Genomic DNA, 24,574 nt, shown 5'->3' with positions numbered 1-24,574 from the left:
CATGCTCCCTGATTTCAAACTATACTACAAAGCTATGGTAATTAAAACCGTATGGTATTGGCATAAAAATAGACACCTCTACCAATGGAACAGAATAGGGAGCCCAGAAATAAACCCACACATATACGATTAATGAATTTATAACGAAGGAGCCAAGAATATACCGTGGGAAAGGATAGGCTCTTCAATAAATGGCATTGGGAAAATTGGACAGCCACATGCAAAAAGAATGAAACTGGGCCACTATCTTACACCAGTCACAAAAATTAACTCAAAATGGATTAAAGAATGTAAGACCCGCCCTGGCCAGTTTGGCTCCGTGGATAGAGCGTCGGCCTGCGGACTGAATGGTCCCAGGTTTGATTCTAGTCAAGGGCATGTACCTTGGTTGCAGGCACATCCCCAGTGGGGGGTGTGCAGGAGGCAGTTGATCGGTGTTTCTCTCTCATTGATGTTTCTAACTTTCTATCCCTCTCCCTTCCTCTCTGTAAAAAAATCAATAACATATATTTAAAAAAAGAAAAAAGAATGTGGTACCCCAAACCATAAAACTCCTAGAAGAAAATATAGGTGGTAAGGTTCTTGAAATATTTCTTGGCAATGATTTTTTAAATCTGACACCAAAAGCAAAAGCAACAAAAGCAAAAATAAATAAGTGGGACAGGACTACATGAAAATAAAAGCTTTTATACAGCAAAGGAAACCATCAACAAACTGAAAAGGCAACCCACTGAATGAGAGAACATAATTACTAAATATATATCTGATAAGGGTCAAATATCCAAAATATATAGAGAACATATATAACTCAATAACAAAAATCAGCTAATTAAAAATGGGCAGAAGATCTGCATAGACATTTTTTCAAAGAAGACACACATAGGCACATGAAAAAATACTCAACATCATTAATCATCAGGTAAATGCAAATCAAAACCACAATGAAATATCACCTCACACCTGTTAGAATTGCTATTATCAAAGGACAAGAAATAACAAGTGTTGACAAGGGTGTGGCAAAAAGGAAACCAACCCTTGTACACTGTTGGTGGGACTGCAGATAGGTGCAACCACTATGCAAAACTGAATGGACTTTCCTCAAAAATTAAAAATCAAACTACCATATGGTCCAGCAATTCCACTTCTGGGTATTTATTCAAAGAAAGTGAAAACATTAATTCAAAAATATATGTGCACCCCATGTTTATTGCAGCATTTATTTACAATAGCCAATTTGTGAAAATAGCCTAAATGCTAACCAATGGATGAACAGATAAAAAATTGTGTTACATATATAATGGGATATTATCCCACCATAAAAGAATAAAATCATGCCATTTGCAACAACATGGATGAACTTCGAGTGTATTATGCTAAGTTATAAATTAGACAGAGAAATGTCTCTCATATGTGGGACCTAAAAATAAAAAACAGCAACAACAAAATCCAAATTTATAGATAAAGAGAACAGATTGTTGGTTGCAAGAGGTAGAGAGTGGAAGGTGATTTGTTTTTAGTTGTTTTTTTTTGTTTTATTAAATTAAAATGTAAAATATTTTAAAAAGAAAACAAAAGAACAACTTGATTTTCAATCATAATAAAGGTTTAAGAGCTTTGGCAAGCACTATAAGTCTTAGTGATTATAAGCAGCTACTTACAATACAACATTAGCTTTCCAAATGATATTCAAATGATAATTAAATTTGACCATAAACAATATAACAATTTGAAGAGAAAGCTTTGTAGTAAAAATAATCTGAAATTTTGTATTTCATTATAAATTTTCAATATTCAAAATAAAGCACACAAAAGAACACCTACAAAGGCTTTGAAGGCTATGTGTTTTATGTAATGTTTATTGGCTTCATGGTTAAATACACAATTCCAATTGATTTCTTTTTAACTGTAAGGACAAAATTTAATTTCTCTATGAGAAAATATTTTACAGAAAAAAATGAACAAAGGACTGAATAGACATTTCTCCAAAGAATATATGTAGTCATACGCTGATAATAACTGGGTAATTTCTGAGAAATGTGTCATTAGGTGATTTTATCATAGTGTAAACATCATAGAGTGCACTTACACAAACGTAAATGGTATAGCCTACTACACACCTAGGCTTATGATATAGACTATTGGTCCTAGACTACAGCCTGTCCAGCATGTTACTATACAAAATAACAGGAGAATAAATCAAGCACAAGAGGAAATGATGCAATCAAATGCAGTAACATGAGATGTATGTGGCTGCTGCCAGTATAACACAGCACACTGTTTTACTGTGAACTTTTTTTATAAGTAGAAAGAGTATACTTTAAAATAACAATAAAAAGTATATATAGTAAATACATAAACCAGCAACATAGTTGTTTATTATCTTTATCAGGTATTATGTACTGTACATATTGTATGTGCTCTACTTTTATATGACTCAGTGCAGTAGGTTTATTTACACCAGCATCATCACAGACACGTGAGTAATGGGTTGTGCTATGATATTACTAGGTGATAGAAAATTTTCAGTGCCCGGTATAATCTTATGGGACCATCACCATCCATGCAGTCCATCATTGACCAAAACATTGTTATGCAACACGTGACTATACAAATGGCTAACAGGCACATGAAAAGATGATCATTGTCACTACTATAGACCAAATTGTGTCCTTCCAAAATTCCTATGACTATTTGGAGATAGGGCTTTAGGAGGTAATTGAGGTTAAATGAGGTCATAGGATAAGGCCCTAATCCAATAAGATTGGTGGTTTTAGAAGAAGAGAAAGAGAGAAAGATCTCTCTCTTTCCACCACGTGAGGACACAGTGATAAGGCAGTCATCTACAAGCTGGGAAGACAACTCTAACCAGTAACAAAATTGGGTAGAATTTTGATCTTGGGACTTCCAAGCCTCCTGTTGTTTAAGCCACCCAGTCTATGATATTTGTTACAGCAGTCTGATTGACTAATACAATCACTAATCATTAGGGAAATGTAAATAAGAACCACAATGAAAAACCACTTCACACTCATTAGGATGGCTACTGCTTTTTTAAAGAAGAAAACAACCAGTGTTGGTAAGGATGTGAAGAAATTGGAATCCTGTGTACTATTGGTGGGAATGTAAAGCTGCTATAGAAAACAATGTGGCAGTTCTTAAAAGAAATTATAAATAAAATTACCATGTGGTCCATCAATTTCACTCCTCAGTATATATCCAAAAGAATTGAAAGCAAGGACTTGGATGAATATTTATATACCCACGTTCATGGCAGCATACTCACAACAACTAAAGCATGGAAGTACCCCAATGACCATCAACACATAAATAGATAAACAAAATGTGGTATGTTCATACAATGTAATATTAATGTGACCTTAAAAAGGAAGAATATTCTGACACATACTTCAACATATATGAACCTTGATACATTTTGCTAAATGATATAAGCCAGTTACAAAAGGACAAATACCATATGATTCAACTTATATGAGGTACCTAGAGGACTCAAATTTTTCGTGACAGAAAGTAGAATAGTGATTGCCAAGGGCTGGGGGAAAAGGGAATAGAAAGTTAGTGTTTGTTGGGCATAGAGTTTTGGTGTTGCAATATGAAAGGAGTTCTGGAGATGCATGGTGGTGATGGTTGCACAACAATGAGAATGTACTCAATATCATTAAACTGTACACTTAAAATGGCTAAGATGGAAACATTTATGTTATGTGTATTTTATCCAAGTAAAAATAATAATTTTAAAAAATGAGCAAAGGACTTCAATAGATATTTCTACAAAGGGAATAGACAAATGACTAAAGAACACATGAAAAGATACTTGATGTCATTCGTCTTTAGGGAAATGCAAATCAAAACCATAATGAGATACCATTTCACCCCACTAGGATGGCTAAAATAAAAAGTCAGAAAAAAAACAAGCGTTGGCAAGAATGTAGAGAAATTGAAGCCCTTATACATTGCTAGTAGGATTATAAAACGGTGCACTACTTTGAGAAAAGTCTGATAGTTCATGTTAAACATAGTTATCATATAACCCATCAATTCTGTTCTTAAATATATAACCAAGAGAATGAAAACCTAAGTCTACACAAAAGAACTGTACAGGAATGTTCATAGCAGCATTATTCATGACATTCAAAAATGGGAATCACCCAACTGTCCATCAACTGATAAATGGATAAATAAAATGTGTTATATCTATACAATAGAATAGTATTCAGCAAGAAAAAGTAATGAAATACTTATACATGCTACTACATGGATGAACCTTGAAGACATATGCTAAGGACTTTTGGTCAAGATGTCAGCATAGGTAAATGCGGTACTCAAATCTTCCCACAATGACAACTAAACTACAGAAAAACCATAATTCAGAAATGCCTAAAATCTAGCTGAACAGAAGTCTTGCAACTAAAGCTACAAAGAAACCATGCGGAGACTGGTGGGAGGGGTGGAGATGCAGAATGGGCTGGTTCCACATCCATCTGGGGCAGATAAAAATTGAAAGGGATATCTCAGCTGCGAAGGTCCCTCCAGTGGAGGAAGGGGTCCCACTCTGACAGCAGGCCACCGAGCCCAGGGTTCCAGAGCCGGGAAGGGAGGTCCCCATAACTTCTGACTATAAAACCAGTTGGGATTATGGCTGAGGGAGGCAGAGTGCTTCTGGAGTCCCAGGCATTCCTCTTAAAGGGCCTGCACATGGACTTACTCATACTGACTTGTTCTAAGCTGCAGTACTGGGGCAGCAGCTACAAAGGAACAGGAACATATGGGGAGGAACTGAATTGTCTAGCATCAAGGTAGGAGCTGAAGGGGTAGTTTTCTCCCAGAAAGAAGTACTGGCAGAAGCCATTGTTCCTTTTCTGAAGTGGGTGCCATATCTTAGTCTCCATCAACCTGGCTATCACTGTTCACCCTGCCTTGGTGATTCCATGAGATATCTCCCCCACCCTTCTCCACTAACTTGCAGGCCTATCCAAGCTGGTTCCCATGACTTTACCATACAAATGGTCTACCTTAGCTTATGTTTCAGATTTTCCTAAAATCTCTCAAACAAGCATCATCTGGCCTCAGTGTGCCACATACTTCTTGTAATGTGGCCCAGGCCCAGCACTAGCAGCAGCCAGCATTGGTCACAGCATAGCCTCTCCTGGGCACCTCTGAGCCCAGCACAAGTAGCAGCCATCTGCAGATTGCTTTGTAACTTGTCCCAGGTGGTCCCAGGCAGTGGCTGACCTTGACCTGCACCTCCTGAGAGGCTCAACAGTGACACATTCAAGGAGCAAATTCAGTGAGCACCAGAGTCCCACTGCTCTGTGGGATGGTCCTCTGCACAGCTGATATTCCATGCTGGTGGCAGCCAGTCCTTGCAGCTGATCGATCTGGGGTAAATCCCTACCATTGATGTGCCAAAAGCAATTAAGGCTCAACTACAACAGAAGGCTGTACACAGCCCACACAGGGATCACACCTTGGAGTGTCCAGCTTGGGTGACTGGGGAGGCTGTACCACTGGACCCTACAAACACCTACTACATAAGGCCACTCTAACAAGCCTGGGAGACATAGCAGCTCTACCTAATACATAGAAACCAACACAAAGAGGCTGCCAAAATGAGGAGACAAAGAAACATGTCCCAAAGGAAAGAACAGAACAAAAGTCCAGAAAAATAACTAAACAAAATGGAGGCAAGCAATCTACCAGATGCAGAGTTCAAAACACTGGTTATAAGGATGCTCCATGAACTTAGGGAATCATAGATGAACTTAGTGAGAACATTAACAAAGAGATAGGAAACATAAAAACAAAACTAGAAAACAAAAAAGGAACCAGTCAGAAAGGAAGAATACATTAACTGAAAGGAAGAATACATTATAGGGAATTAGCAGTAGAGTAGATGAAACATAGGATCAAATGAGAGATTTAGAAGATAAGAAAGCAGAAAACATCCAATCAGAACAGCACAAAGAAAAAAGAGCATAAAAAAATGAGTATAGTATAAGAAGCCTCTGGGACAACTTGAAGTGAACCAAAATTCACCAGAAGAAGAAGAGAAAGCAAGAAATTGAAAATCTATGCAATAATAATAATAATAATAATAATAATGGAAAATTTCCCTAACTTAGTGAAGGAAATAGACATACAAGTTCAGGAAGTCAGAGTGTCCCAAACAAGTTGAACCCAAAGAGGCCCACATGAAGACACATCAAAATTAAAATGCCAAAAGTTAAAGACAAAGAGAGAATTTTAAAAGCAGCAGGAGAAAAGCAATTAGTTACCTACAAGGGAGCTCCCATGAGACTGTCAGCTGATTTATCAACAGAAACTTTACAGGCCAGAAGGAATTGGCATGAAATATTCACAGTGACAAAAAGCAAGGACCTACAACCAAGAATACTCTATCCAGAAAAGCTATCATTGAAGGATATATAAAGAGCTTCCCAGACAAGAAAAAGCCAAAGGAGTTCATCACTACCAAACTAGTATTATAAGAAATGTTAAACGGTCTTCTTTAAGATAAGAAGAGATGTGGGGATGGGTGAAAATCTGAAGGAATTAAGAAGTACAAATTGGAAGTTACAGAATAGTCACAGTGATGAAAATATCGGAAAAGTAATATAGTCAATAATATTGTAATAACTATGTATGGTGCCAGATTGGTACTAGATTTATCAAGGTTGATAACTTAATAAGTTATATAATGTCTAATCACTGGGTTGTACATCTGAAACTAATATAATACTGTATGTCAACTGTAATTTTAAAAAATTTTTAAGTAACAAAAAAGACATATGCTAAGTGAAAAAAGTCAGTCATTGTATGATTGTATGATTCCATTTACATGAAATGTCTAAGATAGGCAAATCTATAGAGACAGAAAGTAGATTAGTATTTGCCTAGGGCCTGTGGGGGTGGGGCATGGGGTGTGACTGAAGTGGTGAAATATTCTGAAATTAGTGGTGATGGTTGGATAACTTTGAATATACTAAAAACCTCTAAATTGTTAAGCTGCTATTTTAAAATGGTATTAATAAAGAAAAAGGAAACCATTTTGAAGACATTTTCAGGGAAGTTATAAGTAAAAAGGCTGATACAAACTATTAATGAAATTGCCTTGAACTCATATTTTCCATGTATAATAAATGCATTCTTAGAACAAAAAAAGAGAAATAGAAAATTCAAGATGTTAAATAAAATGTGTAAAACATTTCCCTTGATGACTTAGGTTCAGAGCTGAGGAGTTATTTAGATAACCTTTGTATTTGTGTAATACTTAGTAAAATATCAAATTTTAATGAAATAATAGAGTTTGGAGGGCTGATGGCATAAAGCAAATAACAACTCAATTTTCCTCCTAGAACAGGATATATTAAACAAATTATCCAGTCAATTATCCAACAACATCACAAGTGTATAATTTTTGTACACAGGTCAAGACCACGACTCTCTTCAGTCTACATTTGGTGGGGGATAGAGAGATACCATTGCTATTTAGTCCAGGCAGGGGGTGTCCCTGGAATTGTGCAGTACACAGGCTATATAGACATACACAGGATGGCATCATTTGGAAGAGAAACAATGAACTTTTTAGATTACAGCTCACCCTTTTTGCAATCAAGAAAGCAAGTTGCTAATGAATAAGCATTTTTAGGCACCTTGAGAAAGAAGAAAGGATTGTGAGCAGATATGGGGTGGCCCTGTTTTAGGGGCTTGACAAGGACTAGTCTGAGTGAACTTGCTGTACAGATTTTTGTGGACTTCCAAATGGATACTTGGAAAAGGCCGGTTTTAAAGTAGTATACAAAGTGAAAAAACTGAATTCACAAGGTTTTCCACAAGGAACAGCTTGGAGGAGAAACAGAGGGGATGCCCAGCCAAGATCAGCAATGCAGGGGGCCTGGCAGTAAAAAAAAAAGCCCTCTGTTGAGAGCTCAAGGTTAAGTGACTCCACTTCCTTCCAGTCTTACCAGCTGAGAGACCCTGAAATTAGCCATGTCTCACCCAGGAAAGCACAAAAGCCTCTAGGCTTAGTTGCAATCAACAAGGGTTCCCCACTAACAGGGGGAAAAACAAGTCCAAGTACAGTTCATTTTACTGGGAAATACAGCTGTTAACTACTCTTTTACCACAAATACACTTGTACATCTAGGAAATGCCTTCAGCAGTTTCTTTATCACTGCCATGCCAAGTCAGGAATCTCGTTGACTCAGTCGTGTAGCTGGGAGAAGATCTCTGTGTTTTAATGTCTATTTTCACTTTATTTTTATTTTTGGTTGATTCTTATTAAGTACCATGTTGAAGCCTTAGCTCATTTTTCTCTTCTTACCCATTGCTTTGTCATATTATATGTAAAACTAGTGTTCAGAATTTCTTTTCTAACATCTTATGGGGGGGTGTGGGAGGATTCGTCATTCAGCCCTAAAGAACACAATGTCAAAAAGGAGTCTGAGGCTGAAACTGAAATCTTTTTTGTCAAAGGAAACAAGTTTCTCAATGCCAGCTGGTGAACATAATTGGTTCTCTAGTGGCATTATTCACAGCTTTTCCCTCTGTGTGTCTCTCTCTCTCTCTTTCTCTTTAGATAACTTCCATCTTGCTTGTTAAAAGCAGAGGATATTTCAGAGAATTGGAATTCATTAGTCTTCCTAACAGAGGGAGTCTATTTAGATCTAAATTGGTGGTTAGCAAATATATAGATAATTCCCGCAATTCTTATTTATCTTTCCCAGTCCCGAAGACTATAGAAACAGATGCCTCAGCGTCTGGCTGGGAGGCTCTACTCAATGTACTGGAATACAAAGGTATCTGGGATTCTGAATTGACAAAACTCTATAGAAACAAATTGAAACTTTTCACTGTTGAGTAGATTATCTCTATAATCAGATTTCCCTAAGGTACTCATAATACCCAGAAATTCTAAGATAAGACTGTAATCTTTCAGAGAAACAGAACAAGAGGCAGAACATTATAATGAAAGCGAGGTGTTGTGATGAAAGCTGGGCTGGAAGCTCTTTCTCCAAACAAAAGTTGCCAGCAGTTCAGCTGCCAGCAGATGCATCCAACAAGTTATCTATTCACGTTGGGAGTGTCCTTGTCTGAGCAGAATCTGTGAGTGATCTGATCAAGTTCTTCAAACCTGGCCTTGCCTCTGGAATGAACTTTAGATTTAGCCCAACTGAACATCATAAAGTCATTTGCAAAACATCCTATATAATAAAAGTGTAACATGCAAATCGACCAAATGACGAAACGACCAGTCGCTATGATGCACACTGTCCACCAGGGGGCAGATGCTCAACACAGGAGCTGACCCCTGGTGGTCAGTGTGCTTCCACAGGAGCGGGGGGGAGGGGGCGAGGGGGGGAGGGGGCGGGGGGGAAGGGCGCTGCTCAGCCAGAAGCCGGGCTTGCCAGTGGGCTCACGACTGGCGAGCGCAGCTGCAGTGGCAGGAGCTGGCTCCGTGGCTGGCGGACATCCCCCAAGGAGTCCTGGACTGCAAGAGGGCACAGGCCGGGCTGAGGGACCCCCCACCAGTGCACAAATGTTGTGCACCGGGCCTCAAGTATTAGTCATAAAAGCAATCCTAGAATTTGTATTTATATGTTGTAATTAATTAGTTTGTTAGGCAAACATCTATCCGCTATCTTTGAAGTAAGATATATTGTGCTGCCCAGCAGGTGTGGCTCAGTGGTTGAGCGTCAACCTATGAACATGGAGGTCACGGATTCCATTACTAGTCATGGCACATGTCCAGGTTGTGGGCTTGATCCCCGGTGAGGGGCATGCAGGAGGCAGCCGATCAGTGATTCTCTCTCATCATTGATGTTTCTATCTCTATCTCTATCTCTCCCTTCCTCTCTGAAATCAATAAAAATATATTTAAATTTAAAAAAATATATAGTGTTGTATATTGGGGAAAATATGAGTAAGAAAGTCCTTCCCTCAAGTAGCTTATTAATAAATTAGGGTATGTGACATTTTAACAACTATATGCATTGAGAAATATACAGACTTCAGTGGATTTAAAGAAAGGAGACACTGCTATCAGCTTGGAGAACTGAGGGGAAATTACACTAGGAGCTAAGATTTGAAGGACTATACTATTTTGCAGATGGAGAATGAAAAGGAAGACATTTCGACCTCAGAGGGAAGGTAGGGGAGGGTGGGGACAAGGAAGATAGATCAACCAAAGGACTTGTGTGCTTGCATATGAGCCTAACTAGTGATCATGGACAACAGGGGGATGGGGGCATGAGTGTGGGGGGGTTGGGGATGGGAATGGGGGGGGGGGTTGATGACAAATATGTGATACCTTAATCAATAAAGTAATTAAAAAAAAAGAAAAGGAAGACATTTCATGGAGAAAATAGCAGAATGAATGGCATACAAACAGGAAACAACAAGGGGTTCAGTTGCAATGTAGCCTTGAGCACATGTTGATGATAAAGTTAAGACAACAGATAGGGATAAAAATAGAGGAATGGGAGCCCTACCTAGTTTAGCTCAGTGGATAGAGCATCGGCCTGCGGACTGAAAGGTCCCAGGTTCGATTCCAGTCAAGGGCACATGCCCAGGTTGCAGGCTTGCGTGCAGGAGGCAGCCAATCAATGATTCTCTCTCATCATTAATGTTTCTATTTCTCTCTCCCTCTTTCTTCCTCTCTGAAATCAATAAAAATATTTTTTAAAATATAGGAATGGGATATAAGGGAAGTTTGCCATATCCAATAATATGATATGTCTAACATATTCTAGTAAAAATTAATATATTCTACAACAGTGGAGAAAAACACACCATTGAAAAAGTAATGTTTTCTCCTTAGTTGCCATAAGGAATCTGACTTCATTTTTTCTTATTAAGGTAGGAAGAAAGAGTTAGGTAAAAGTTTTCAATTTGATATAGTTGTTCTAAGAGAAAATTCTATATAATAAAAGGCTAATATTCAAATCGATCAAACAGCAGAATGACCGGTTGCTATTACGTGCACTGACCACCAGGGGGCAGACACTCAATGCAAGAGCTGCCCCCTGGTGGTCAGTGGACTACCACAGGGGGAGCAGCGCTCTGCCAGAAGCCAGGCTGATGGCTGGCGAGTGCAGCGGTGGTGGCGGGAGCCTCGCCCACCTCCGCACAGCACTAAGGACCCCTCTGGGTCCCGGACTGCGAGAGGATGCAGGCCGGGCTGAGGGACCCCCCACCCCAGTGCATGAATGTCATGCATCGGGCCTCTAGTATTTATATAAAAACCGTACTCCTTTTCTATGTTTACCTCCAAAAACCTCTAAAGGAAAGTCTGAGCAATTTTACTCTATATGAATCAATTTAGAAAGTAGGAGGAAGAGGGACTTAGAAGGTAGTCTTAATCCCCTACCCAAGGCTGGTTATTCCTCTGCCCTGAGGTTTCACATCACATGGTTCATATCATGTGTCTATTCAAATCATGCTTTTTTTCATTGTACAGTGTCTGATAATAACCCACTGACAACTAAGTAGCAAGGACTAATATTTCTCAAGTAGGTAAGGATACATCCAATAATGCCCCAGGAAATTGTTTCCAAAATTCTAGTTCATTATCTAGCAATTTAAGTCATTATGAAAGAGAATTAAAGAAGTTTTCTGTTGGAGTTTGTGTAACAGGAGGCCTTTTGGAATAGAGGTGGTGTTTCCTGGCATTTAATTAAACAACATTTTCTAGGATCTTAGATCTAGTACTTTTACTAGTGTGAGTGAGAAAATAAAGCTAGGAAAAGTAAAATTGGTTTCTAAAAGGGGGATTTTTTTGTATTAGTTTAGCTCTCCTCTTTGTAAAGAAATAATAACTACAGGGTTATATAAACTGGAGGAAAATATTCTATAATAACTTGCATCAGACAAAAATAATAATTTAAACCCTGTTATAACATATCAATTATACTTTTAGTTTCAAATTGCTTTTATCAATTGCAATGTCTAATTCTTAACCAGAAAATCAGAGTCTATAATGCATAGCATAGCAGTCAGGTATTAACATCGAAAACCACTTCCATAGGTTCCTCAAAGACTTAAAACTGGAACTGCCTTATGACCCAGTGTTTCCACTCCTGGGTGTATAGCCAAAGAGGCCCTAAACACTAATTTGAAAGAATATATGCAAATACATGCCATATGTTCATTGTAGCATGATTTACAATGGCCAAGATATGGAAGCAACCTAAGTACCCATCAATAGACAAGTGGGTTGACCTAAAGAGCATTATGCTAAGTGAAATAAGTCAGACAGAGAAAGACAAATACCATATGATTTCACTTATATGTGCAATCTAAAGAGCAAAATAAATGAACAAGCAGAACAGAAGAAGACTCATAGAGAACAGACTGATGGTCGCCTAAGGGGAGGAAGGCTGATGGGGGGACTGGGTAAAAAAGGTGAAAGGATTAAGTACAAATTGGTAGTTAGCGAAGTCACAGCGTTGTAAAGTACAGCATAGGGAATATAGTCATTAATATTGTGATAACTATGTATGGTGTCAGGTGGGTATTTGAAATATTGGGAGGACCTTTTTGTAAAGTATATGATTGTCTAACCACTATGCTGTTACACCTGAAACTAATACAAAATAATATTGAATGTAATCTATAATTGGAAAATAAAATTTAAAGAAAAGAAAGAAAAACACTTCCATTAAAATAAATTAAAGAGGAATTGTTGTTATTTTAACTTAATTCAATATAAGTACATTAAAACAGTAACACTGGATTGTGAGGCATATTACGTATGTAATGTCAAGTTGAGGGCAAAAGTACTACAAAGGATGGGGAGCAGGTAAATGGAATTTTACTGCTGTAAGACTTGTACATTTTATGTGAAATTTAAGAACATTAATTCTAAGTACATTATATTAAGTGAGTAATGGATCTGGAACTCTGTAAGCCAACATTGGAAAATAAAACAATATAAAGAAGGGTACTAAAAGGCCAATAGGAGAACTAACATTGAATATTAAAAAATTTTAATTTACCTAAAATAAGGTTGGATATGAGAAAAAGAAGAACATAAAACAAAACAGATGGGACAACTAGAAAATAAATAACAAGATGTCATTGGTAAATGGATGAAACACTTCAATAAAAATACATAGATTGGCGGTTTAAAAAGCAATACCCTGGACCACTGCTGGGTAACAGAAAGGAATGAACTATTGATACGCACAACAGCTTCGAAGAACAGTAATGGAATTAGACTGAATGAACAAAATCAGTCTTGAGGGTTACATACTGAGTGGTTCCATTATAATCGTCTTGAAAATGTAATGATAAAGATAGAGAAAATATTGACTGGTTGCCAGTGGTTAAGGATTGGGAGGAGAAAGGGCCGGGGCTGGGAAGGAGCAGTACCAGGAAGCCCTGTGGTGGCGGCGGCATAGCTTGAAGTGGGGGTGATGGTGACTACACCTATGATAAAATTACATAGAAGCACACACGCCGATTTGAATACATGTAAAACCCGAGAAACCTGAATGAGCTCTATGGATTGCACAAATGTAGTTTTTCTAGTATTGACACTGTACTATATTAATGCAAGATGTTAATATTGGGAGACATTGGGTGAAGGGTCCACAAAACCTCCCTGTAAGTTGATTTACAACTTCCTATAAATTTATAATTGTTTCAAAATAAAAAGTTGGAAAGAAATCAAGACCCACTACATGCTGTCTCCAAGAAATGACTTCGGATACAACACAAAATAAAAGAATGGCAATATACACGGTGGGGCAAAAGTAGGTTTTCAGTTGTTCATATGGAAAAGACATGCAGGTTATGATTATTACAATAGCTTTGTTAGCTCTGTGTTTCATGTACCCACAACTGTAAACCTAATTTTGCCTATCCTTGTATATACCATGCAAAAGTTAGCATAAGAAAAACTTGAAGGAAAAAGAATATTACCAGAGATGAAGACGGCCTTTTCATAATGATAAAAGGATCTGTTCGTCAAGAATACATAAAACCCTACATGTGTATGCACCCACGGACCGAGCAGAGACTAGACAAACCACAATTATAGGTGGAGATTTTAACGTACCTCACTATAAAATTAATGGAACAACAACAAAAATTTTAAAAAATTAGAAAAGACTTTAACAATGCTATCAAACATATTAAATTGAAATTTATAGAACAGTATATCCTTGTATTCAGCACTGTACTGAAAGTTTAAGCCAATGCAATAGGCAATAATAAAAGGAAATGCAGGTTTAAAATGTAGAAAGAAAGAAGTGAAACTATCTCTATTCACAGACAGCAAGGTCTTCTACATAAAAAATCTGAAAGAATCTACCAAAAAAGCCTCTGAAACTAATAAAAGATGGTAGGATCACAGCATCCAAGGCCAAAATGTACAAATCAATTGTTTTTGGTTTTTTTTATGCTAGCAACAAATGGAGACTCCATTTAAAATACCATTCATAATAGCATTAAAAATGTAAAATACTTATGGATAAACTTAACCAAATATGTACAAAACACTGAAAACTACAAAATGTTACTAGGAGAAATCAAAGAAGAACTAAACAAATGAAGAGATATACTGTATTCATGGATTGGAAGACTATTAAGATGTCAATTCTCCTCAAATTGATCTGTAGATTTAATGTAATCCCAATAGAAATTCTATCAGGTTTCTTTCCACTAGAAATTGATGAATTGATTCTAAAGTTTATATGGAAATACAAAGGATGTAGAAGAGTCAAAAGAGTTTTGAAACAGAAGAACAAAGTTGGAAGACACACTACCTGATTTTAAAAGATTTCTGGAATGCTACAGTAATGCAACAGTGTACTAGTGTAAGGACAAACATATTGAATAGTTGTACAGAATACAGCACAGAAATAGACCCAAAGTACATATAAACAATGCTTGTAACTCAATAAGATAATAAGCAACACTATTTTAAAAATGGGTAAAAGATTTTAACAAATACTTTACCCACCAAAACACACAATTGGCAAATTAGCTCACAAAAATATGCTCAATATCATTAGTCTGTAGTCAAATGAAAGTTAAAAACCTCATGAGCCACCACTACAAATCTATTAGAACAGCTAAAATGTTAAAAGACTGACAATATCAAGTGCTGGTCATCATGTGAGGAACTGAAACTCGAATACATTGCAGGTGGAATGTAAAGTGATAGTCACTTTGGAAAACAGCAAACCTTTATGCAGTTAAACATCGACTTATCATCCAATGCAGCAATCCCATACCTAAGTATTTATCCAAAAGAAGTGAAAACATATGCAAATGTTTATAGTGGCTATATTCATAATAGGCACAAATTGGAAGCAGCCCACATATCCAACAACTGTTAAATAGATAAACAAATCGCAGTACATCTGTACAGTGGAATACTGCCGTTGATATATGCAACAACACAACATGGGCGAATCTCAACAGCATTATGCTAAGTGAAAGAAGCCAAAAACAAAGTGGAAAATGCCATGTGATTTAATTTATACAGCATTCTGGAAAGGCAAAATTATAATGAGAAAAACAAGCTCAGTTGCTTCCAGGGACTGAGGATAGAAGGAAGAGATTTACTTAAGAAAGATGAGTTTCATTTCTAAAATGTTTCAAAATTTTGTAAGATGAAACAAAAGCAGTGGTTAGAGGAAAATTTATAACTTTAAATGAAAATTTAGAAAAGAAAAAGAATCAAAATCAATAAGTTTCTACTTTAAAAACAACTAGATGAAGAAAAATGAAATGCAAAAGAAAAGAAGAAAAAAAGAGATGAGCAGATATCAATGAAAAAAATAAAGAAAATTGATAAACCTTTGGAAATACTGGCCAAAGAAAAATGAGAGAAAACACAAATTATTGATATGAGAAATGTAAAGGACAATATCACTATGGACACTAAAAGAATAAAAAAGCAATATTATAGCCCAGGCTGGTATGGCTCAGTTGGTTGGAGCACCGTTCCATACACCACAAGGTGGCAGTTTGATTCTGGCAGGGCACATACCCCGGTTGTGGCTTCAATTCCTGGTTGGAATGTATGCAGGAGGCAACCATTCGATGTTTCTCTCTCACATCGGGGTGTGTGTGTGTGTGTGTGTGTGTGTGTGTGTGTGTGTGTGTGTGTCTTTGTCTCTCCCCCTCCTTTCCACTCTCTCTAAAAATCAATGGGAAAAGTCAATTCTTCCCTAAATATCTCTGTAGATCCCATATCATTTGAAACAAACTCTAAGCAGGGTTGTCGTTTTTTCCAATGTTTAAATAGAAATGAATGGCGGCTCTCTCTTTGAAGCACACCCACACCTTTCTCCTTCCCCAGGCTCCTTCTGTCTGCCTTTCTTTTTCTTAAGCTTCAAGGTACTTCCTTTGCCTCTATAACTTGTTTCCTGATGCCACACAGCCCAGCTGGCTCACCTTTTCTACCTCTGTGACTTTCTAAATAAATGTTCTCTTATTAAAAAAAAAAAAATATATATATATATATATATATATATATATATATATATATATATATATATATATCGAGAGAGAGAGAGAGAGAGAGAGAGAGAATTGGACAAGATGACTATAAAATGTATGAAGAAATACTAAGGTCATAAAAAGCCAAACTATCTTAAAAACAAATAACAGAATCCAAGGACTTATATTATCTGATTTCAAGAGAAATACAAAACAAAACAAAAACAACATCAAAAACCTTGACCCATACCTCATAGCATCACAAAAATTAATTCTCAATAGATCATAGAAATAAATCTAAGGAGCTAAAAACTATAAACCTTCTGGAAGAAAATATTTTCGTGAACTTGGAGTAACTAGGTTTCTTGGTACCTGAAAGCACTAACCATAAATAAATAATTGATAGAAATAGACTTCACTAAATTAAAAAGTTTCTGTTCGTTATAAGACCCATTAAGGGATGAGTCAATGAGCTGCAGACTGGGACTAAACATTCACAGTACATATCTGACAAAAGACTTGTGTCCAGAATATATAAACTACTCCAATAAATCCTACATAATAAAAGCCTAATATGCTAAGTGTCCAATTGTTTGTTTGACTGTTTGACCAGTTGCTATGACATGCACTGACCACCAGGGGGCAGATGCTCCGAATGGTAGGTTAGTTTGCGGCTGGGGTCCGGCCAATCGGGACTGAGTGAGATGGCCAGACACGCCCTGGAGCCCTCCTATGGTCCCTCCCTGGCCCCAATAGTGCACTGGTGGATTCCCTCGGCCTGGCCTGCACCCTCTCACAATGCGAGACCCCTCAGGGGATGTCGGAGAGCTGGTTTTTACCTGATCCTTGCAGGCCAGGCCGAGGGATCCCACTGCTGCACAAATCCATGCACTGGGCCTCTAGTCTATAATAAAAAGACCAATAGCCAAATAAAAATAAGGAAAATATTTAAATAGATACTTTACAAAAAGCTATGTAAGTAGCCAATAAGCACATGAAAAAGAGCCCCAAATCATTAGCCATCAAGGAAATGTAAAGTAAAACCACAATAACATACCACCACACCCGACCAGAGTAGCTAAAGGTTAAAAGTTGATAGTATCAAATGTTGATGAGGATGTGGAGCAATGGGGACTCTCAGTGCTGACTGGTAGGGGAGCAAAATGACAACCATTTTGTAAGTCAGCCTGGCAGTTTCTCAGTTATTCCACTTCTAGGTTTTACCTAAGAGACATGAAAACATGTGAACGCAAAAGACGTGTACAGGAATGTTCATACCAGCTTCATTAATAATATCCCCAAACTGGAAACAACCCAAATGCTTATCAACAGGAGAGTACATACATAAATCATGCTATAGCCATAGCCAAATACTGCTTATCAATACTCAACAACATGAGTGAACCTCAAAAACATTACATCAAGGAAAAATCCAGACACAATAGATGAATAAAATTTCATATGATATTCTAAATATGGCAAAAATAATCGATGGTGAAAGAAATCAGAACAGTGGTTGTTTCTATGGATGGAGGGAATGGGGATTGACTGGGAAGGAAATGAGGGATCTTTCTGGGGTAATGAAAATGTTTGGTAATTGATAGGTATGGATGATATGGGTGTACACATTTATCAAACCTCATCGAATTGTACATTTAAAATCTATGCATTTCAATATATGTATCTTATACTTCAATTAGAAAAAAATAGTTTTGAGAAGTAAATTGAAAAACAATCATTAAACTACTTTAACAAAACAAGCTCAATAAAAGTCTGCTTATAAGAGAAATCAATGTTTGGTGCTAGATGGATACTAGACTTATTGGGGTGGATCACTTCATAAGGTACACGAATGTCTAATCACTGTGTTGTACACTTAAAAATAATTTAACATTGAATGTTAACTGTATTGAAAACATAAATTAAAATAAGAGAAAAATAAATCTGGGACCTACTGGTATTGAAGACTTTGTAATTAAGAAAAAGGAGAAAGAGCTGAGCTGGAGTGGCTCAGTGGTTGAGCATCGACCTATGAATCAAGAGGTCAACGTTCAATTCCCTGTCAGGGCACATGCCTGGGTTGCAGGCTCCATCCCCAGTAGGGGGCATACAGGAGACAGTCGATCAATGATTCTCACTCATCATTGTTTCTCTCTCTCTCTCTCTCTCCCTCTCCCTTCCTCTCTGAAATCAATAAAAAATATGTTGGGTTTTAAAAAAAAAAAATAGGAGAAAGAGGAAGCAAGGATAATCATCAAGACCATCATTTATTCATAAGATTTTATTCCCACAACAACCCATTTTTCAGATATGGTAGGAAAAACGTGATTTAATAAACAAATCTTCCCCCACCAGCCTTAGCAAAAACCTTAGGTATAAGGCCCCTTATACACTCAATATCAAAGCACTTTTTTCTCTTTTTAAATTTTCAGGCAATACTATCACTAAGAAATGTGAACCACGGGGGGAAGGGGCGGGGAGCAAGGGTGGTGTGGAATGCCTATTACCATTCTTTGTTTCAGCAATACTCATAAAATATGCACCAGATCTATGACCAGAATTCTTGAAACATCTTATTCTGTGCAATTCATATTACTAGATTATCTGCCAGGCCGAGGGACCCCACCGGTGCACGAATCCATGTACCAGGCCTGCAGTGTAAGTTGGGGGCTAGAAAGCATGATTTTCCTAATAAATATTCTACCTCATGCTCACTGCAAAACTGAGCCTAGTACAACCCCCCTACCATCTCAACTAAGAGTCTCAGGAACAAAACTATTCCTAAGCTCCTGTGAAAACAGCACGTAGTTGTACACCAGGGCAGCAGGAATAGGAACGGGTAAGTGGTTCTTACCACATCCAGTACCGCACGAACAAATACGTCCAGGTAGACAGTGGTGGCCTCTGTCCAGTCGTGAACTGGTCTCACGTCCTTATGATACTTCTGCAGTAGCTGCTTGGTGAGATGGTACAGAGCAGAATTCCTGGGACGAGGTGTATCTATGGCTAGTATTCCTGAACAAGAAAACTATCATTGTGAAGTTGAAAATAAGAGGAGCTTAGCATCTTTAGGAGAGTTCAGACTATTCCAAACTCCTAGCAGAATATAGCCTCAGCTCACCCCCATCAGCTTAAGTCCACAGCCAGCTGGTAATTTTTTCTGACTGACAGTTTTAAACAACTGATGTAAGTAAGCTGATGGCCTCTGTGCCCAATAGAGAAATCTCATTGCAAAGATAAATAAATCAGCTCCATCTTCAAGGAAGCCAAGCTGCAGCCACAATTTCAGTTTTAAGCAATCATGCATCTTGGAGACGAATCCTTTCCTTGTTCTTGTACCGCCTCTTCCTGTACATGAGACTTACCTTCCTACACACTTAGCCAATTTTCTTTTGATTTTCCATTTTTAATTCAACAGTTAAAATAGAAAACCCAAGCAAAAACATGGACGAACCAATGAACCCAAAGATCTACGTGGATTTCTAAATAATGGGATTAATGAGATTCCAATTCTTTTCTCCTAAAAAAAAGAAATCACTTTTCTCACTCGGTCTGTCTTTAAATAAAATGCACTTGTCAGAAAATGAGATCTTCATTTGGGGAAATTCTCTCTAGTTCCAGGGAGCACCCATTTCCTACGGCCCAGGAATCTTGATTTGTGGAGGAGCAGGGATTGGTGTTGGGGGAGGGGAAAAGAAGCAAGAGAAATGAGCGTCAACAATTGGAGGTGACAAATTTGTGAGTGTTTTCTCTGAATTGCAGAAAGATATTTTGTTCACAAGCTTTGCCAGCCCTCAGGGGATTCAAAGCCTCGCTAAGTCATTGGACTGAAGCAAATTGTGTGCCTCCTGCCACGACGTGTGAGTGAAATCTATCTGTAGTGTCCTGCCTGTGAATTCGCCGGCGCTCAGTGGTTTTGATGGTTATTTTGATGAGCTGCTGAAGGTATGCAGGATCCAGCAGGAAACTGTAAATGAGATATCTTCTCCCTGTGCGACAGTCCTGTTTATACCCATTTCTCTATGAATGATGTCATGTCACTTGCAGCCACAGGCAGCAATTTCTATGATTTATCAATGTCATTGTGACCAAAATGCTAACAACGACGCTGGAGGTGCAATTCCAGACTCATCATGGGCAGTGGAATATTCACTTTCATTACCCTCGGAACTGGGAGCCTAATGAGAATATTAACTCCCTAACTGCTCACCTGAGGGGTGCCTGAAGTGGCGTGAGCTATTCAGGCGCGCAGGCCGAGGTGCGTGGCTTGCATCAGGCATCATGTTTAGGGTGTTCTGTGAACTCTGTCAAAAAATGTGCTGTGACTCTCTACCTGAAACCATCTCTTGCTGGCGTACCCCAGGGGACAGAAGTCAGAAGCACAGGGACAAGCTGGTCTGGTGCTTTTCCTGCAAACTTTGCTGTGGGCGACTTCACTTTTACCTCGCTCAGAAGCTCCCAATTCCAGTCCCAGTTGGGGAAATACTGAAATGGCCTGTTTCAACCCGGACAACTGCCCGAGACAGAATTAAGACAATTCTGAGAAATGAACGTGTGTTCCCTACACCCTCTGCTCACAAAGACTCAGATTCCCCGCTACCGTCTTTTCTAGGAAGCAATCGACAGGTCCCCTTGGGTAAAACATATTTCCTAGAACATGTCAAGGTCTTTGGGTAAAAGGAGCAAATTCTGGAAGCCAGAACTGGGAACAAAAGAGAAATGAGTGTTGATAGAAGAACATAAGAAGCAAAAGGAAGCGGGTTTAAATAAACTATAAGAGGAAAGAGTTCTTTGTTTAAAATGGGAAGAAATAATAAATTACATTTCTATGATGCATGCAAATTTGCCTGAGGAGAAAGATCTGTAACAGGAGGGAGATTAAGGATCTAAGTGACCATTAATTAACAGTAAATTATGCCCCTTGAAAGCTAATGTGACATTCACACGAGCGCCAAATGACTCACAGTGAAGTGATGTTTCAACAGACACTGATGGACGTTCTTGGCAGACCCGGGGCGGAGTGCTCCTAGCACTGCCTCCTAACAACCAGCTTCAAATAACTCACTCAAGATCGTGGGAAGGGGGAATGTGATAGGAACTGAGATATGAAACACTTTTAGGTGAAGAGAGGGTGTTGTTGTTTTTTTAAGGTAAGAATACAGTAGAATAATTCCTTTGTTTTCCTTATTTGAATGAGTTTCTCTTACACACACCTATCTTACAGTGTTCTGCATTTTGATTAAAAGAGCTATTCTGGCTTTAGTGAGTATACTATCTTTGGGATTATGCAAGGTATACGTACATCTGAGAGGTTACAAGGAAATAGAGGGTTAGGTGTGTGGTTCTATTGAATACCTAATACTGATTGAATACTTGCATATGTCAGGCACTAGGCTAAAGGCGCTTTCCATGAATTATCTCATTTAACTTTTGCCACAGCCTGTGAAATAGATACTCTCCAGCCCCATGCGTCACTATTATTACAGGTGAAGGACTACAGCCTTGGTGAGGTTAGTACCGCCTGAGGTCACACAGCTGGCAAGCAAAGAGGCTGGGATTGCGACTGATCTGTGGCCCGGCTTCCTGAAAATATTAGCCACCGCGGTGAGTAACCTTTGCAAAGAGAGACGGATGCATTGCACTGTACACTGTTGGGCAGAAACAGCCCCTTGTAATTTTTTGCGAACGTGTGTTTTCAGGTCCATCATAGCTTCTGTTTGCGTTGCACCTTACACAGTCCACCTTGCTGTCTTGTCTGATCTTCATGAACATACAAACTAAATCGTTAACTTGCAGGAAAACTGACTCTCTAAGAGATTAGTGGACTCGCCAGGGTCACCTGGCTGGCGAGGAGTGGCGTAGGAACTAACAGGCTCTCTTCATCCGGGCCCTCTGCCCAGCACACCACCTCCAGCAGCAGCCGTGAAGTGGCGGCCGGTTCAGTGACCTTATATTTACAAATCCTCTTGGTACTAACCCGTTAGAATTCCCGAGGGTGGATTTTTCTGCAACTAATGTGCTCAGTGGGATTTATGTTCAAGCACAGATTACTAGGCACTGTTAAACCACCTTTGTCTGCAGCATTTAGAACAAAAATCAAGCATAATACAAAACATTAGGAAGAGACATTGTTAAGAAGAATTTCTTCTGTTTTCTTACCTTCATTTTTCTATTTTATCTTAGTTTAATGTTCATAATTATTTTCTGCTAAGAAACCCATTTGGCATTTAATGAAATTTCCTCTGTTTTCATTTTTATAATTAAGATAGGCTTTTATCCTTTAAGTTCAATAATCAGGATTTGTATACTTTAATGATAAGTGGCTATTTTTTTCCCACTGAATAAAAAAATCATTTCCAGCTTCTTGACTACCAAATTCCTTCTTCATCTCCATAATTGACTCATTCCACTTCCAGTTATATTTTAAAACATGGAAATTCAGATAGGGGCTCGAGGAGAACCCTCAAGAAAAGGGGATATTGGGAAATAGCAGCATAAAGATAAACTCTTTATTTGTGCATGTTTCCTAAGAATCAATTGTGTCCTAACTAAAATGGCTTAATTCAGTAGAGTTAATACTGGCACCATGGACGTTTAGTTCCAAAATTTTAGAGAAAAAACAACAACGTTAGCTTCTAAGAGGAATTGTTACCTAATTTTAAGAGGAACTGTGCACCCAAAACATGTGAGCTGACAGTGTGTGTGTGTCTTTGGACACAGACTCGCCTGCACAGACCGTGTGGCTGAATAGAAGCCCCGCAAACCAAAATGGCCTTCAGGCGTCTGTAGCCACGATGCGTCCAAGGGCCTCTCTCTCTGGGTTACTAAAAGCTTATGACGAAGCCAAGACTATTTTGGATAATAAAAAGGTACGCTTCACACACAAAAGCAAATCCGAGAAAGAATGCCCCCCAGGCTCCATGGAAACTGCGGCAGAGAGAGGGGTCCTAGAACAGCAGAGACTCGGCAAGCAGGGCGCCCAGAGGCCACTCTCGCTCTGTGGGACAGCCTGGCCGTGGGGCCCTGTGTGTGCACGTGTCTGTAACTGTGGGAGCAAAGCCTCCATGGAGCTTCCCAGGACTGGCCTGTGACAGATGAGCCAGTCACACAGCACAAGGCAGAAAACACTGTCTCTAGCTCCTACGAGTTAGTATTCGTGCTGTTAGATCCCCAGAGGACTCACCGGACGCAGCCACCAGGATGAAGGGCCACAGAGGAGCCATCGCACTTGCCAGGGTCTCTGGACAGAGAAGGCAAGGCTGCCCGTTGGAAGGAATGGCACTCAGCCCTGCCTAGCAGGCTCCTCTCCACGGGGCTGCTCTCTGCTGCTGTGCCTGTCGGTGCCACTTTGCAAACACCGAATGGAAACCAGAGGCAGTCCCAGCACCACAGAAACGTTTTGGAACTGGTACCATCGCGATAGCCCTGAACTTCTCCACTCGGTTCTGCCCCAGGGTCCAATCACGGCCAGCACTGCCTTTCCCCGACAGGAGGTTTCTAAGTGAATAATGTAATCTAAGAGGAGCCCCGGAGGACGGGAAATTCCACACTAATATGATTTCCTTGGCAGCCTTTACCTAAGGCAATGCTCTAGCTAACATTCAGGACACTAATCTCATTAATAATTGAGACCCAAAACGCTGTTCCAAATATGCAGTAAATCTTCAGCATTCACAAAGTTATCGGCCCTCGGATTACCCAGAGCGAGTGGAAACCCAGCGCTGCCTAACGAAGGACAAGTGCTGACCTGCAGTGCGAAGGGCTTTTTGTTTTTCCTAAGCCCCTTTCATGAAGAGAGGCGTTGATTTTTGATAAGTGGGAGTGCTTTTTAAATGTCCATGGCCCACAATTCAGAAAGTAACTTTGTAAGAGAGAGTGGTCTAGGCTCAGTGGACAGGAGAACTGCTGAAGTTTAACATCATTCAATAAATTTTTTCTTCACTTTTTGATTGAGTGCCCATTATCTCTTCATTATTTTAAAAGAGCTGCATAATTCCACAGTATAATAACTCTATCTTCCAGGAGTAGACTCCTAGATGCTCTAGAAACTAATACTGCATTTCATACCATTTTTTCGAGAGCTGTCTTCTTTTTACTATAAATG

General features: G+C 38.8%; 1 protein-coding gene across 1 annotated transcript in view; it reads right to left on the bottom strand.

The window, feature by feature from the left end:
- The window catches only part of HTR3B (5-hydroxytryptamine receptor 3B), a gene marked incomplete at both ends in the record, with an annotated part of 36,828 nt that extends 13,135 nt beyond the window's left edge, over window positions 1-23,693 (bottom strand). The window contains 2 exons of the mRNA XM_079788978.1: window positions 19,325-19,485; window positions 23,654-23,693. Coding sequence (XP_079645104.1) covers window positions 19,325-19,485; window positions 23,654-23,693 — 201 coding nt within the window. The remainder of the gene's footprint in view (window positions 1-19,324; window positions 19,486-23,653) is intronic.
- Window positions 23,694-24,574: the final 881 nt, after the last annotated feature.

This window comes from Cnephaeus nilssonii, assembly GCF_951640355.1.
Source record: "Cnephaeus nilssonii genome assembly, chromosome: 13".
Classification (NCBI taxonomy): domain Eukaryota; kingdom Metazoa; phylum Chordata; class Mammalia; order Chiroptera; family Vespertilionidae; genus Cnephaeus; species Cnephaeus nilssonii.
This window is presented reverse-complemented; position numbering and strand designations above follow the sequence as displayed.